This window comes from Corapipo altera, unplaced genomic scaffold (genome assembly GCF_003945725.1).
Source record: "Corapipo altera isolate COAL_440 unplaced genomic scaffold, ASM394572v1 0, whole genome shotgun sequence".
NCBI lineage: Eukaryota > Metazoa > Chordata > Aves > Passeriformes > Pipridae > Corapipo > Corapipo altera.
The window spans coordinates 50,499,377-50,516,022 of record NW_020884872.1 but is presented as its reverse complement, the minus strand read 5'-3'; the positions used below and the strand labels follow the sequence as shown (position 1 = coordinate 50,516,022).

At 41.5% G+C, this 16,646-nt stretch overlaps 1 protein-coding gene across 4 annotated transcripts in view; it reads right to left on the bottom strand.

Moving 5' to 3' along the window:
* The window catches only part of TBC1D4 (TBC1 domain family member 4), a 100,543-nt gene extending 84,392 nt beyond the window's left edge, over positions 1–16,151 (bottom strand). For 3 of the 4 annotated variants that reach the window (XM_027646704.1, XM_027646712.1, XM_027646722.1), the window contains exon 1: positions 15,614–16,150. In XM_027646704.1, the coding sequence (XP_027502505.1) occupies positions 15,614–16,090 (477 nt within the window). In that variant the 5' untranslated portion in view covers positions 16,091–16,150. Of the gene's footprint in view, positions 1–15,613 lie in introns of all 4 variants that reach the window. The other variant, XM_027646697.1, reaches the window with a different exon arrangement.
* Between the last annotated feature and the right edge of the window lie 495 nt (positions 16,152–16,646).

Here is a 16,646-nt window from a genome sequence, read left to right as displayed (position 1 = left end):
TTGTAAAAATCAAAAGTTACGAAAAGCTTACATCTTTAAACAAGATCTAACTATGGTACTCTTGAGATTCACCTTTCCAGTCAAATTTTGGGCTTGCAGCCAATTTCTGGAAAGTTCATACATGCGAGCCAACTCCCTGAAGTCAGCCAGACTTGTCCAAGAACACCTGAAAAGTCTGTGCCTTTAGAAATAAGCTTGGAAAGAATCATGACTTTTAAGGTTTTAAGCATGTAGATATTAGCAGAATAATGTAGTTCTGTGCAATAACTGGCACTTTCGTGACAGCCCAGCTGTAACACTGGGTGGTTGTGTTCAATCAAGAACTGCCACTCACAAGTCAGCAGCATGACTGCAAGGTCATAGACAAAGGTTGTTTACAAGCTGGGAAACAACCCGAAGTAAGATACTTTATTAGAAATTATAGATGTGATTCCTGATACATGTTCTTAGCAGGGGATCCAGAAAGAAAGGCTTATAGGAAAGGAGCTTACCTACCTAATAGAGAGAGAGCTGGACATTTAAAGATGAGTCCCACAGACAGGAGGTCAACATTTGTTGAAACAGGGCTCATGTTGTTGAAAGCAGTCATCAGTACTATATTTGCAGGTTCCTTTATGTGAAACTGCAGAACCAGCTACAAAAAACTCAGTTATGCTTGATCACATCCAAATTACTTTACAAGGTCTAAATGTTTCCATGTATAATGTTTTGTGAGGCATGGATGTTTCTGCTTTGTACCATTGTGTGTGGGAATTCTTGGGGTACACAGTGAAAGATGCAACATAAAAACATTAGATATTCAGAATCTGAAATAGCAAAGTGAAAGTCACTTATGCTTGAGAAAATATAATTATGCTAGAAGCTGCAGGGAAATTTTACTGAGACACTATCATTCCTCACTGAAAAGTTGGAGAAATATACAAGTATTAGAGCTTCCCAAAGACTCAAAACAGGCATTTTTGTTAATCTGGACTATTAAAAACATTGCCAGTGACTCAATCTATTCTTGAAAATATCTGATCTTGTTCATAGTCCTAATAAGCATTCCGTACATAAAGTCAACCCACCTCCATCAGTACTTTTTTTTAATTTACTCATCTCTAAAAGATTACATCTTGTCTAATTAGATAAATCTATTTCCCAATTATTTCTCTGGTAGGTAGAAATAATATCTTTATGAATGGAATTTCCATACTTTCATGCAACTGCATCCTTTAAAATATATAATTTTTGATGTAGTTAATATCTTCTTTTTCTTTAGCTGACACCATCTGTTAGTTTATACTCTGTGGGCTGGAGCAAGAGGTATGCACTGATATACACTGTCATCTATGTCGCTGCTACAGGCTGAGACCATCCAGGTTGACAGAAAGAAGCGACTGAATGAAACAAGTCATGAAGAACTCTCAGGGCACTCTGAGCTCCCTGGTCAAAAGACATGGTGGGCTCTCCATGGGACTTGAATCTGTGAGTGCCTAGATGTAATACGTATGTTTTTTTCCTTCATGTTATCAAATTCAAAGTATGCAGGCAAGCGCTAACATAGATAATGGGAGGTATGATATCCAGGAAGGTATTTAGACAGTTATTTATATTGTAAACTTGTAGTGCTACATCTGTAGGAAAACTGCCAACTAACTCTGTTTGGTGTTAGAAATAACACGATTCAAGAAATAGAAGGAATATATTTGTCAGATTTTTGCAAAGGACACTAGAAGCTTCCCTTTCCTCCGAGCTACCACTAATCATTCCTCCACCAGACTGCAAGCACTCCAATGGAAGCATTACAATTCCCTCATGGAGCAGGTGGAATTGCTCTTGCTTCTCCTTCTAGCTTTAACCTACGTTGCTGTTATCTCTGAAATGCCACTCTGAAATTTTATCATATACAGCTTCAAGTCCCATGAATTTGCCAGCTTCTTTAACACCAGTGAGAGAACAGAAGGATTGTTAAAAACTCTACCTGCTCACCCTTTGCCACAGTGCACTGGGAGAGGAGCTTGAAGTTATTCTTGATTCTCAGTTTTGAGTCTGTTTGTTTGGAGGAAAGCATTTGGGAGCTGGCAGGCAAAGGCATTATTAAAGAAGGTAGAAGCCCTCTTTGTCTTATAATTAATTTTCAGACAGTGTCTTATATATGAAAATAGTTGACTGATAGTTACCAAAATGACTACCATAAGGAATTAAACATGCTTCGAAAACCATTTATCAACAACTCATCTGTCAAAACAATCTTCCAATGGAGATGGATGCTCAAAGTCCACAAAGTGAATAAATTTTTGAAAAGATTAATTTTACTTAGTTGCATGGAAACCATACTTTAGGGCTCATAATAAACACACTCAAACCTCATTAGATAGATACAAGACGAGCATAGTGACATACAATAGCAGCCAGATACTACATTAAGAAGCTGAGAAGTAAGTCAGGAGACTTTCAAGGACAAATATTAACTTTATAATTTGATATATGAACCCTAACTGTATTAACAGTAAAAAAGAATGTGTCCTCTGCTACTATTACTAGCGGATTCACAGAGAACAACGAATTAAAAATTGGTAATTATGTCAATGTCATGAATATGTTTGCACATTTGAAAACCTGAGGCACTCGAAAATGCTGTTGAACCAATTAAATGTTCCAGAGATTAAAGTATGCTTATCTGGAGTGTACTTTTCACAGCAGTTCTTGCCGGGTTCAAGTTTACTTTGCTCTTAACCAGGCAATCTACCAGCTGTAGCAGCAGCCATGCAATAACAAGCATCCTTCAGCAGCAATTTGTTTCACTACCAGCTACAAATAAGTCAGCTGTTCATATCATGCCCCAGGAGATACATTGGTAATATTACAACCTTTTACCATACAACACAGCATCCTTTCCATAAAGAGTAGAAGTTGGGTTTTTTTGTTTGTTTTAGGGTTTTTTGTTATTCATACCTTCCTTCTGAAACACAATACAATTGCCTTGGTCACCAAGGAAACCCACTTTCACTTCTCATCGGCCACTGGCAGTATGACTTAAAAATAAACTTGTGCCAGGTCATGTGTTTTAAAAAGAAGTATGTGAAGGTGAAACTAAACTTTAAACACAAAGGAACTTTGAGCAAGTAAAAACATTAGAATAGTGTTATTAAAATGCATGCTTATTTTTACATAAAATTTTTTGTTTGAGTTTCTGTTAAATAAAGAGCTGTTATCAGATCATATCTTTAAAAGAAAAAAAAAGAAAAAGGTTAATGGCAAGTGATAAAAAAAGGAGAAGAGGAGCTAGTCTTCATGATATTTCTAGAATGTGAAACTTGGAACTAGCAATATGAACAGGAATAAAGTTAAATTTTTCATAATCCTTATAGCTATATCTGAAAAGCTCAGCTCCTGACAGCAAGCACTCAAAAGAATGAATGATTGTTTTTTATTCTTTAAAGTTTTATTTTGGGGCCAGTCAGCTTGTGGGAAGCAGTAGGAGTAAAGGGATTATTATCTTTTTTCGCTATGGTCAGAATCATGACTTCATGGTTAACAGTACTGCATGCAGTACCAACAACTCTTGCAAAATGCAAAGATTGTAATCCTGACTGGGACAATTTCAAGGAGCCGAGAACAAGAGAAGAGCAAGAGGCATGACACAAGAAAACAATAAGCAGTACCCTTCTATACACAGACAGTAAAAAGACTGTAAAAGCCCACAAATTTGATAACTAATGCTGTCAAGCAGTAAGGGATCTTATAGGGATGTGTCTTCTTTACTGTTCTGTGTACAGCTCTGATTTCTGTACCAGATTCCCCATTATCTTCTTCATGCAGTTCTCAACCCTGATTGAGATTGCAACCATTCACAGGCATCCACTAGAGAGAATATTCCTTCAAGAAACATGCTCCCGTGGCAAACACACCTGGTGCATACAACAAAGTTACGCAAATTTTTTTTTGGAATGTAGATTTGCTGTTTTCTTAGGTTTCTACAAGGTTCCAAATGACAATAGCACCCCGCACTGAATCTGAAACCTATCACATCCTTATTCACCTGCTTATTCAACTGTGCTGAAAGATATTTTGACATTTTAATAGGAATAGTACAGGTAGAAACAAAAAACTTCAGGAGTATTACTTTTATGACATAGTAATACCAAGAGATGGCTATTTTTGATAGCAGGAAGACACTTAAAGCTGTAACAGAGCAGTAAAGCAGTATGATCTTCTAGCAGCTGGTGATCCTATAGGAAAACGCTGCAATTCAGGCAGAATGACTTGTGTGCCTTGGATCTTATTTCAGACCAGGGCTTTCTAGACAGTCTTAAGTTGTTCACTGAATAGTGCTCTGAAACCAACCCAAAGCAATTAAATCCAGAGTGAAAGCATGAAGCACACCCTGCACAGTTTCATGCAGGGTTCTTATGGGTGCATAACAACAGCCCTTCCAGGAGCAGTGATCCATTACAATACATGTACACTGTTCCTTGTAATATGGCTGGGGAGCCCACGTGGCAGCAGTATGCTCAAGTGAATTAATTGACCTCTGTAACAGGACACCATTAAGCTACTCTTTATTCCTAACACACTAGCCCAATACAGGGCTGAAAGGGAGTATTTTCTGTATTTTACACAGGCAACGGACTTAAATACTTTATATTCTTCATTCCATCTGATATAACACAAAAATAGAGCTTAAGCTGTCTATAAATAACCTCAGATGATCCTAAATTTAAAACTTACACCCTACCTATTACCACTTGAAATCAGTAAACCCATTCAAAACCATAATAAAGATGCAACCATGCTTCAAACTGCTAAGAAAAAGGCTAGAATATATAGCAGAGTTAAAATAAAAACACGCTGGTAAAACGCTCATGGGGTGTTAGCTGTTATGTATACAGCCTTATGGGCAAGCAGAGCTGGGTGCTGTGTTTCTACAAGGTCAGTAGCAACCCAGGGAACTCCACAGAGTATTTTGAACTCTCCACAGAAGTACAGTAAGAATTTTAAAATCCTGAAGCACCCACTTTATTGTGCTGCAGAAATCCAAGTATTAATTGCCTCCTCAAAATCTGACCTTTTTATGGTGGTCTTGTGAGAACTCAGAGCAGAGGCATATCAAATAGGTTGTTAAATCTGAAAAATCTAGATTCGGATAAGAAACAAAATGGCACCACACCCAAGCTTTTGTTCAGCTTACTACTGATGGTACTGTTGAAAATGAGTTTTAACTTGTAATTTTCACTAAACACAGAAAGTTCCCTTTTAAACTCCCGTATAACAACAACTAGTAAGACTGTGACGTTAAGTAAAACGGGGGAAGTGCAGAACAGTGGGTGACCATACAGAAAAAAAATACTTGGTTACATAAAGAATCACAGCACTCATCAATTTAGCAGTTTGGGTCAATCTCCACATTTCTTACTCCCAACTGTGATACTGTATATTTTAAAGACAACATGCTTACTGCACAAAGAGAAAGAAATTCCCCCAAAACACTCACAGCATTCATACAGATGGATCAATAGCTCCATATAATTTTTTTTAATATACTTTTCTCTGTGGTGATTTTTGCAGACAGAAGATCGCTATGGAGGAAATGTATTCATTTTATAAACTTCACACTATTCCACTAAACTGCAGATATTATTTTTAGTTCTCCCTAGCATGAAGCAGACAGGGAATCCAAGGCACAGTGCCAAGATGTAAACCCACTCCTTCTGAGCTGCCTTTAATCATGCTGCCTTGCTCCCAACTCTGCTCCCATGTTTAGGTCAGCAAATTTCCTCAAGGCTAAATCTGAATATATGTACACATATGCCATGGATAATCTGGGTGTGTTCCTTCATGAATAATTTAGATAAAAGTATGATGTGTTGCTCCTACTGAAAGGCTCACTTGATTTTCTCTTTTGGCAAGGTTCGCCCAAAAAAGTGCTGCTGAAGAAGAGCCAACATCTTGCCTCTATTTATAATGTCGCTGATTTACAAAAAAAGTGTATTCTCTTCACAAATTTCTTTTTGTACTGCTCAAGCTTGCAATCCTGCTGCACAGAAAATTAAGGGACTCTTATTATGACCACAAAGCCAGACCAGAAGTATTTTCTACAAAAGGGATACTTATTTGAAATCTTTCTCCATAAAAAACAAGTCTTGTGTGCTGCCTAAACCAAATGTTACAGGAAGAGCAGTATTTTCCATAAAAAGCTCTCCTAAAGTTGTTATGTGATTTGCACATCAGAGCAGCATTTCAGCATCTTAAATTATGTTCTTGTTTTGTTGTTTTTGCAAAGTATAGTTACAGTAGCTTGTTTGGCAAGTTGTATCCCAACTGCTTAGATTGCCACAGAAATACCTTGACACTGAGGGCAGTCTACTACTTATTTTCACTGCCAAGGAGGTCATGAACACGATCCCTCCTAATCTGCACACAAACAGGAATGAATTTTTTCACATCAGACTACCAAAGCTATAATTTTGCACGCTATGGCAGAGCTGAGGCAGGCAGGAATTGCAGACCTTTGCATATGCATGGCACCTGAAGGTCATACATCAGCTTTCAGCAGAGTTTAGCTGAAGGAGGTGTGATGCTTTGTTTCTGCCCTTCTAGCCAAGCAGTCCCTAAAGAAAGCAACTGGTTCCTCGCTGGCAAATACAGCACTGTTAAATATATACTACCCTACTCTATTTTTATTTAGAAATCCTACGGTAACTTGAGCTGAAGTTGTTAGGAATAATCAAGCCAAAGCAGGAAACAAACTATGAGAAGGCACATAAAAATATACTTCAGCAAGTTGGCATTGCACATCCTAGTCTTTCATTGCTCTGTGACTGAATATTTACTCTATTTCAGAAATACTCAAGAACCCACAGACCACTGACTATTCCCAAAGTTTCTGGGACATTGCTGTTTTTAGTCTTTTTTTTTTTAATTAACATAACAGGAAACCCATATCTGCGTCACACAGTACACAAAATATATTTAACATCAGCATTCTAATAAATAAATAAATATTAATCTTGCTAAGAAAAACAAAATTGAGAACACTCTGGAAAGCTGTCTTTACTATGCCCTGGAGGATAATATTCTGACTTCCCATAATATGTTTTTCCACGCATCAAGGATCTCTAAACAGCACTGTGCAGATCTACATGTTCCTGCCAAGAAGAGTAATGAAGTAAAACATAACCCTAGTCATTTTAACAGAGCAAGCTGCTTGTTAAGGTTTATCAACATACAAAAATGAACTTCATGACTGAAATATACTTTAAAGTCAGCTGTAATGGGACGGGGAAAACCACAGAGCTAGGGATAGTAGAACTGGAAAAAAGCCACACTTCTATGGTATTGGTTTTATCTTACCCAACAGCTTCTACAAGTCTTTCACACTGGCTTTGAACAAGGCTCTCTCTCATGGTCTGCATTGCAAATGAATTTAATCCTTCAGAAAAGTGCCACATGTCCAATACTGTAGAATCCTACCTTTCTTCAGTTGTTCCAGAGATGCAGAACAAGAAAAACCTTACCACATTCCAAATTTCCAGAAAAGATTATTTTTAAAAGCCTACTTAATTCCAAAGAGATAAAATGATTTAGAAAAAAGGAAGTTATGAGTTCCTTGAGAAAGTAATCAGATTTGAGCAGAGATGAAGACAACTCCCTATTACAATTTATAAAGTCAGGAAATGTGGTTTAGTAGATACAATTCCTCTAAGCACTAAGCAGAGTTTGATTAGCATTAGGAATCCATTAAAAGTAATTTTTTCTTTTTTGCACTGGTTTGACTGAAATATTTTGCCTCTCTTACAAATGACCCAAACTGAAAGGAGTTATAATGCATCTAGGTAACTTATCAGTTTATTACATCTTTTTTAGAAAATAAAATTTAATACATGGATTTACCATATGCCATCTAACAAGACTGAACAGCCTTCATGTTACAACAGCCTTTCAAGTACATGTTGCAGGTTTTTGTTTAAGTGACTTAAATAACTAAAATCATGCACAAGGACAGAAAAGCCACGTTTAAGTGCTGCAGCTGTAGCCAAGACACAAAATTTCAGCTTGGAAAGGTAAAATTATACCTAGAGCTCTAGCTGCTGCCATGGTTTTCCTTTTTTTTTTTTTTCCCCAGAGAGATTCTGGTAGAGGAGCAGCAGAAATCCTGGCAGCATCATCCTCTTCAGAAGAGGACTAACTAATTAACTTCTCACTCTAAATCCTAATTCCCTGCAGCAGGAAGAGGGGGCAGGAGGGGCTAAGCAGTCCATTTCACTTAAGAGGGATGGCTTTAAGCAGGCTTTGCCTCAAACAGCAGGGCACAGTGCTGTTCATTTCAAGCAGGGTGGCTGCTACAGAGGCAGAGGCAAGGAAGGGAGAGAGCTTCAGACGATGGTAGGTTTTGTGCTGGTAGAGCATGACTGTTCAGAACGAAGACTAGCTGAATTTTTCAAGATATATAGTTAACTTTTATAAATATCTAAAACTTTAGACTCTAATATGGGCTACTACAAGCCCTTTGAGTCAAATGCACCTAGTTTTGTTTGATTGGTGGGGTTCTCATGTCCTTTTCTCTGCAGTCTTAAATATACTACCAGAACTAATCCTGTACAGGACAAACAGGTTTATCTCTGAACACTGAATTACCAGAGTACTTTCAGATCTAAAAGATCATCAAGAAAGTTTATTTGCCCACCTCACTGACGTACCAGTTGTCACCTGATTAATACACCTGAATAGGAATAAAAAAAACCCAACATGTTCATGGATGAAAACATGCATATCCAACACTGAAGCATGTTCTGTGGTACCCAAAACAAACCACAAAATAGGAAGTTCACACATCCCAGGGGGTCATCATTTCCACATTTTCATCCTGCCCTGTGACATTCAGTACTGTCTTCTTATAGTTTGACCTCTTCAGGGGCAATATGGTTGTGTGTAAAATGATCATACGCTATCTTCCATTAGCAATGCTCTACTTTATTTTGGAACCCATGTAACTGCATATGGTCTTGATGTAACTATTTGTGTCAGAACATAAGGCGATAGATAATATATTACAGTCTATACAGAACAGGAAAGTTTATAAATTAAGTCACTTCACTTTGTTGGCTTAAGTTTGCTTTCCAGCAGCCCTGAAACAACACGTTATTTAATGAGCAATATAAGTAGGTCTTTTTATCCAGTCATCTCCTTGTGGTCTCTGAAGGTACCTCAGAACAGCACAGAACATAAAGGTAGAAGATGCCACAGTTCACATATGGGGCAAATTACAAAAGCCACATTGGAAATAAACTCTTCCTTTTTATTCTTGTCTCTGTACTTGAAATAGTATCTGAAACCACAAAGAAAACAGAACCAGGTGGCAGAGGACAGCTGGTACCATGAGGGGACCATGCCAAAGCTGATGAAAGTCTGCATGACCTACAGACTAGACAGTAATCTCCAAGATCTGTCCCCAAAATTTATCACAGTATTCACCACTTTACCTCAGAGAAACTCATCACAGTCGCAGAGTTCTCAGCAAATGGGGAAGATAGATGGAAGAGATGCAAGGAAAGATGCACATCAAATGCTGTACCAGACTCTAGCAAACAGCAGAGATTGAGAGGAGTGAGTCACAAACACCACTATTTTGTGATGGCTGTTTATTAATTGAATCTTTTATAGTGTTCACTTTTATAAATAACCACCTTCAAGCACTTTGGTCCGAGTTTTTTATCATCCCTAAAAATCAGACTCTCCCTGTTGCCAAGACATATATAAGCTAGCCAAACCTTTTTGAAGTCAGTTTTCTATTTAATTATTTTTCAAGGAACTGCCTCTACATTTGAAAGACAGGAAAAAAAGAAATGTAGAAACAGATAATCAGAAGAAGCCTTGATTTGGTATTCTCAGATCCATACAAGCTCCTTTCTTTAACTAAGACAGCCTTATTATCTGGTACACTGCTTACCTACAGACACTCTCAGTGAGCTTACATCATTACGTATATTTACTGTTCTAGGCTTCATTTTGCCTTTCTGAAAACACAATCCTCTGAGACACTGCTTCTACTCCTCAAATAATGGGATGGTTTTCATGAAATGCAAAGGGAAAAATTCATCAGTTATTTCTACAAACATAACAGCTAAGAGTATTTAAAACCATTGCCTTTCCTCTCCTAAACATTAATCAGGAATAAAAAGGCTGTTTCACCATTTAGAAACAACTAACAATGCCACTGTTTTTATTATTTCTTCTGTTTGGAACACGGGAGAAAATTAATATGGACAAGATGTTCAAAACTGGAATTTAAAGAGAGCGTCACAAGCCTAAAATGAAAAGTGCTCTCATATGCAAAAAAAAAAAAAAAAAAAAAAAAAAGAAAGAAAAAAGGAAAAAAGTGCCAAATCTATCATTAAGGAAAACAAAAATGAAACCTGCAGCTCTCGACTTTCAGTTCCCAAAAAAGGGAGTGCAAGACTTCATCAGAGGCTGTATAGCCCACGTAAGCTGGAGATAATAAGGCTGCTCACCAAACAATTCTGCATTCATTGCAAGCCTTTACCATCCATGCTTCGTTCTGAGTAATTGCTTTTCAGTTTCTCACCCCATCAATGAAATCCTGACCCACAAGAACTTACAGAACATTTTTTTTTTGTCTCTCCAAGACTTGTTTTCTTGATAAAACTGGGACAACCTATCTTGCTCATGGAAAACAGTGTTGCTTCTCTCCTCTGCGATCAAACTGTGCTTGTGCTCATCTATCTAGCAATCAAACATCATCTCTCCCATTTCCTGCAGAATCCTTCAAAACCTAGAGCTCATCTATTTTGTCATGTCTGTTATACCTATTCAAAGCACATCTCGTCAGACAACTCAACCAGTGCAACACTTTCATATGAATGGCAACAATGCTGTACATATGTACTTCCTATAACCAAGACTTTATTGTCATGCAGCTCGTGCTCCTATGTCCCATAAAAATCAAAGGACAACAGAAATATGAACGTAAACTTGGCAAACTTCCTTCTTCAAACATTTCTAACTTACATTCTTCAATAAGAAACTTTATGCAACATGGTATTATTATAGCATAAAAGCCTCCTTTTACTACACTTTGTACTGATGCCTCGTTTTTCAGAACAAACTGTCTTACGGCCTTGCTTTACTGAAACACATTTTCAAACAAGCAGGAGACACACTCCTGGAATAAACAAGTGTGTTTGACAAGCAGGCTCTTGTCTCTGTCCTTCTATCTCTCCAGTTCTTATCACAGCTTTATATTGTCAGCAAAAGGCTTCATTATTTCTGCTTCACCTTGAGAAAGCCTAACACATGGGTGTAGCACAAAGACACAGCTACAGATTACACCCATAGACCTTACTGAGGTCTGCGCACCTGAACATTTTTCTTTCAAGGCTAGCTTGGATTAGTTTTGAAACCCTGTAACAACATACTTTGATCACTGCTCACAGGTTTTCTGAAAGAAAAACGAAATACAACCAGTAAGTTCTCTACTTAACTGGAGGAAACAACTATCTTCACTAATAAGAATCAATTAAAGTATAACTTGATTTAGGATGCCAGTTCAGGTTAAAAAAAATTCCCTCCAAAGAAGGTTTATTAATGTTTCAAGAAAACACACAACCTTAGATAAGCATAATAATTAAAAAAAAAAAAGTCCAGAAAGAGATACCATAAGCCTTTCCTCCAGAAACAGGGAATCAAGGCAATTGTCAAACTGCGTTGAATTGTTCCACACAATTAAAATCCGGTTTACAACACAAAATCAGTATTCCATGATAAAAATGTGTTGAAGTTGAGCTTGAAAACACTAAACAAACAGGCTTTCTTGGTGGCTGCAAGAAAGGTATGCTTGCCGTATCTATAAACTCTAACTTTTCATTTTAAAAAAAAAAAAGTAAATCTGTTCCCAGGATTGAAAAGAAAATCTGTCAAATATAAAATGTGACAATACTGTCATCTGATGTCTGCAGACAGACTCTGTGCATCCTAGATAATTCTCAAATGACATCAATACAAAATTAACAAATCTCTGGCTGCTATTCAGAAGCTACTAGGCAGTACTAAACAGACAACTACCCTTACCCACTTCAGCTGGCTACTGCTTTGAAAAGTTACAAGAAGCAGCAAACACTAATAATTCTGCGGAGACAAAAAAGAAGGGAAAAATTTCTTTTCCCATCTCCACCAGTCAGATGGCTTCAGATGTCTCCCCTTGCTATTAAACAGCAAGACACACACACACACATACACCCACACACCCCCCCCAGTAAAAGCATCTTAGCATCCACTCCCATGCTGCCAAAGCTGAGCTTTGGGTTTGAAACACTGCCAAAGTACTACTCCAGAACAGGAGTCGACCCACATACTTTTCAGCTCTGCCTAAAATTTGTAGGCTTTCAAATAAAATTAGAATGTGTTTCATATTACCTCACTCTCTCATTTTTCTTCAATCACAGTAAATAACATTAAAAGATGTCATCTTCCCACCTGATGTCATCAGAGCACATATTGCATTGGCTTTTTATTGGTCATCTGGTAAAGAAATTTGCAGGGAATGGCAAGAAGTATTGCTTTTTTCTAAAGAATAACAACCCTTTTTGTGGTCATAATACAGCTGGTGGACAAAGAAACAGGCTTGAAGCCAAAACTTTCGTTCTCACCTACATTGTGTTTTCAGAATTATCATGGTAGCATTAATCTCTTGGAAGTCAATCATTAACCTCTCACTTTCATAATTTACACCCACCATTAAAAATTATGGCTGTCTTCTAACTCAAAGACCACGTAACATCTCCTGCACTCTTGCTTCACTACAGAGCAACTCAGCGTGCTGCTAAACTTAATACTGCCAAAATGGGTAAACACCATGGCTTTGCAGTCATCTCTGGCTAATTTTAAGTCAGTATAACTTTACAGAATCATAGAATGGTTTGGCTTGCAAGGGACCTTGAAGACCAGCTAATTCCACCTGTGCTGCCACAGGCAGGGACACCTTCCATTAGACCAGGTTGCTCAAAGCCCCATTCAGCCTTGCCTTGAACAATTCCAGGGATGGGGTATTCACAACTTCTCCAAAAAGAAACTTCTCTAGCACTTCTGGAAAGGCTGTGTGACCCTTCCCCTTCTTGGCTACTCACTGATAACGCGTGCCTCCAACCCACTTGTCTTGACGTAAATGGTATTATGGTTGCATAGCAAAGCAAATGAGGAAAGCAGTTTGGAAATAATCCAGAAAAGGTGAGGGAAAAGCAAGTTTAACACCCTGATCCTGTTTGCTGTGCAGCTGCACAAACAGTTGTGCTGCCATGAGGACAAAGCCGAGAGGAAGGAACAAGGGGTCGAGGCTTCAAGGGGGCAGGATCACTTCTCTCAGTAGCAGTGCCAACTTACACTGGCTGAAAGTCTCTACTGCCTAAGATGGCAAATGAGGTTGTCTTAAAATAACACCTGTGAAAAATACTTTCTAATCTAGTAGACAACACAGGGCTCATACAATCACTAGCATGTACTTAAAGATCTTGAAAGCATGCAAGAGCAGCATCAATTTTATAAGAAGCAAGACTTTCAGAAGAAGATTTTCAGAGTTAGCAACCCGCAGCCTGACTTCATCCACTCAGGACTAAGCTTAAGTACAGACCACTAGCTAGAGACCTGGACAGGCTTAGCCAACCAAGTCTCAATGACTGGTAACAAAACTCAGGAGGGAAAAAAAATTCTTTTCTTTTTGATATCTTAAAAAAACTTGCCTGTTAGTCAGACATTTGTGAATCCCATCACTGGCTGTGCATTTACTACCCTCACTGTAGTTTGAAATCATGTGCTGAGTAAGTCATGTGATGGACATGTTCTTTTTTAATGATAACAAGGTTAAAAAAAAAATCTTAGACTAGGTAAAACTTAGACTATATTGTCAGAACAAGACAGGAAGGGGAACTTGTTCACACTAGTAACTTCCTTCAGTAGAAGACTTTACCTACATATCAGTTGGAATCAAATGATACAGAATGTGTTTGATTTCATTCAATGCAAATAAGGACATTTTCCTCCATGAGGAAAGAAGAGAAGATATATGGATAAAAGCTTTAGTCAGAAACAACCTCCCAAATATACACATACATACTAATTTGCATGTTCACTAGAGTACTAGGGATCCACTAAACTTTGTAAAACAATCTCATGGTACCAGCACAGACCTACCCCAAAAATAAATTTGATTCAGCATCTTCTGCTAACAGTAGGAATCTCAGCCCATATGGTCAGTCTCCTAAAAAGACATTTTGGCTCCTCTCTTGCCAGATATGACCCCCTCCACTTCACACTTCTTCTGCGTGCTCTCTCCTGGCAGAGCACTACAGCTGTAGCAGTTGCCAGCAAGTTAAGCGTAATTACCTCCACTTGGGATACCGCCTGTCCTATCATTAATGATGGCTTAGGCCACAGCTATGCATGCAACCGAAATCTCTCCCACGTTATAGTCTCTGGAAGTACGCTGGGCTCAAATAAAAATTAATATACCGACAACTCTTCCGTAGTTTTCTTAATGCTTTCTACCCTCTTCACTTAAAAAAACAAACAAAAGAAATCTGAGCAACTGTTCAGTAGATCTAGTAAGTCAGCTAAGCGATTTCAGTAAATCCCAGCACTTCTAATTGCATGTGTCTTTCCTCCAGTTTGTGAAAACTGAGGTGTCCTAACTTAACCAAAGAACTGTTATCGAAAGGCCTTTCTCTTACTGTCATTTTGCAAAATCAATTGTCAAACCTACTTGTCAAACTGCCATTGCTCACATATGCTAAACAGGGAGCAGAAAGAAGTCTGCTGCACATTTGACATGCGAGCCAATGCCTGTCAGATAGTCAGGAAAATACACTCTTACTGTTAGGACTTTTTTCCAGTTGGCACGTTATCAACAATGTCCCCACCCAAACCAAGAGTTGTTTGTAGCATTACTGCGTGTGCCTGAGCACAGGCAGGTGTCCTTAGTGTGACCCGGGACAACAGAACCCACTGGTAACGAACGATGGTTTCTACACCACCAGGGTGTGCAGAAAAGCACCATCTTCACTACTCAATTCCTGTCCGACGCTTACGCCACTACAGGGACGGTTTAACACAAATTCTGCGTTTTGCTCCCAGAGCAAACTGTGCTTTTGCCATTGAGATGCGACGCCTCCCCATGGAGGGGGAACGGAGGAGAACGAAAGGGGCTCCATCTTCCGCCGCACCGTGTTTCGCAGAGTGGGTATCCTCGGCCTAGCAGGGGGTGCTCCATGCGCTCGGGGCAGAAGTGGCACAGCGCCCCGCGGCCACGCGGGACTGTGCGCCCGCCCCACGCACACCCCTTTTTCCCGAGGGCACTGCAGCCGCCTGAGCTGCAGAGGCAGCCGCGGGACGAGCCCAGCGGGCACGGCCGGCCCCGGGCGGGCTCCCCCCACGCCGCGGGTGGGTGTGCGGGGCGTTACGGTCCCGCAGCGCCCCGCAAGCGCCACCCTGCCCCGCCCCAGCACACCGACACGCTCCGCGGCTGCGGAGTGCAGCGACCGAGGTCCCACCCGGCGAGGGGGAGAGAAGCCAAGAGGGGGGATCCCAGGCAGTGCCCCCTTCCCCTACGCCCGCCGCCACTCGCCTGGTTGGGGTCAGTGGCCCGGAAGACGTGGCAGGCCATGGGGGAGTCGGGGTTGTCGGGCTGCGCCTTGATCAGGTAGGCGAAGTAGGTGAGGTCGTGGCTGTTGTGGATGAAGCGGGCGATGTGCTGCGCCTTGTGCTCGAAGATGAAGACGGCGGGCGCGGGGCTGGCGGGGCGGCCGGGGCCGGCGGCGGGGCCGGGGCTGGCGGGGCCGGCGGGCACGCAGCGCAGCGTGGGCGAGCCCAGCAGCAGCAGCACCTCGCGGGCCGGCACCGCGCTGCCCGGGGCGCCGCCGGGCTCCTGCCGCTGCCCGCGCCGGCGGATCTCGGCCACCAGCCAGGGCAGCATGGGCAGCGTGGTCCGCCTGTCCAGGCATGACGAGCCCACGTACCACAGCCTGAAGCGCTTCTCCCCCGGAGGCGCCGGCTCGGGCTCCAAGGGGTGGGAGAGCGGCTCGCCCTCCCCTCGCTTCTCCATGGCGGGTGCCTGGGCGGAGGACGCGGCGCTCCGCGGCCGCTTCCCCCGGCGCCAGGTGCAGCTGGCGGGGCCTGCGCTCGGCCGGGGCCGCCGCTAAGCGCGCATCCCGCCGGGCACGGCCGCGCCGCCTTCTCCTCCTGCCCGCGCGGGGTCAGCCCGCGGGGCGGGGAAGGACGGCCGAAGAACCTCCGCCTCCTCCTCCTCAACGCCCCGGGGAGGAGCGCAAGGGCCACGCCCCGAGCGAGCTCCGCGCCCCGACCACCCCCGGCCGAGGGGAGGGCCAGGCTCGCCAACCCGGGCCCCAAAGCAAAACAGAAGGTGGGATGTCTTCTGCTCCCCGTTCTGCCGGGTGGTGCTGGGCTCTCCCTGGGGCTTGCAGTGTGACCGGCCGCGCAGGGAGGCGGAGGAAGAGGAGGAGGTCCGCAAGAGGAGGAAGGTCGCCAAGCGGCGGGGGAAAGGAGGTGGGGAGGCCGGCGGGGCAGTCCCCCGCCCCGCTTGCAAAAGCTCCCAAGCGCTTTTCCGAGTTAGTTTTGATTCCGGCGAGCCGGAGGGTCGC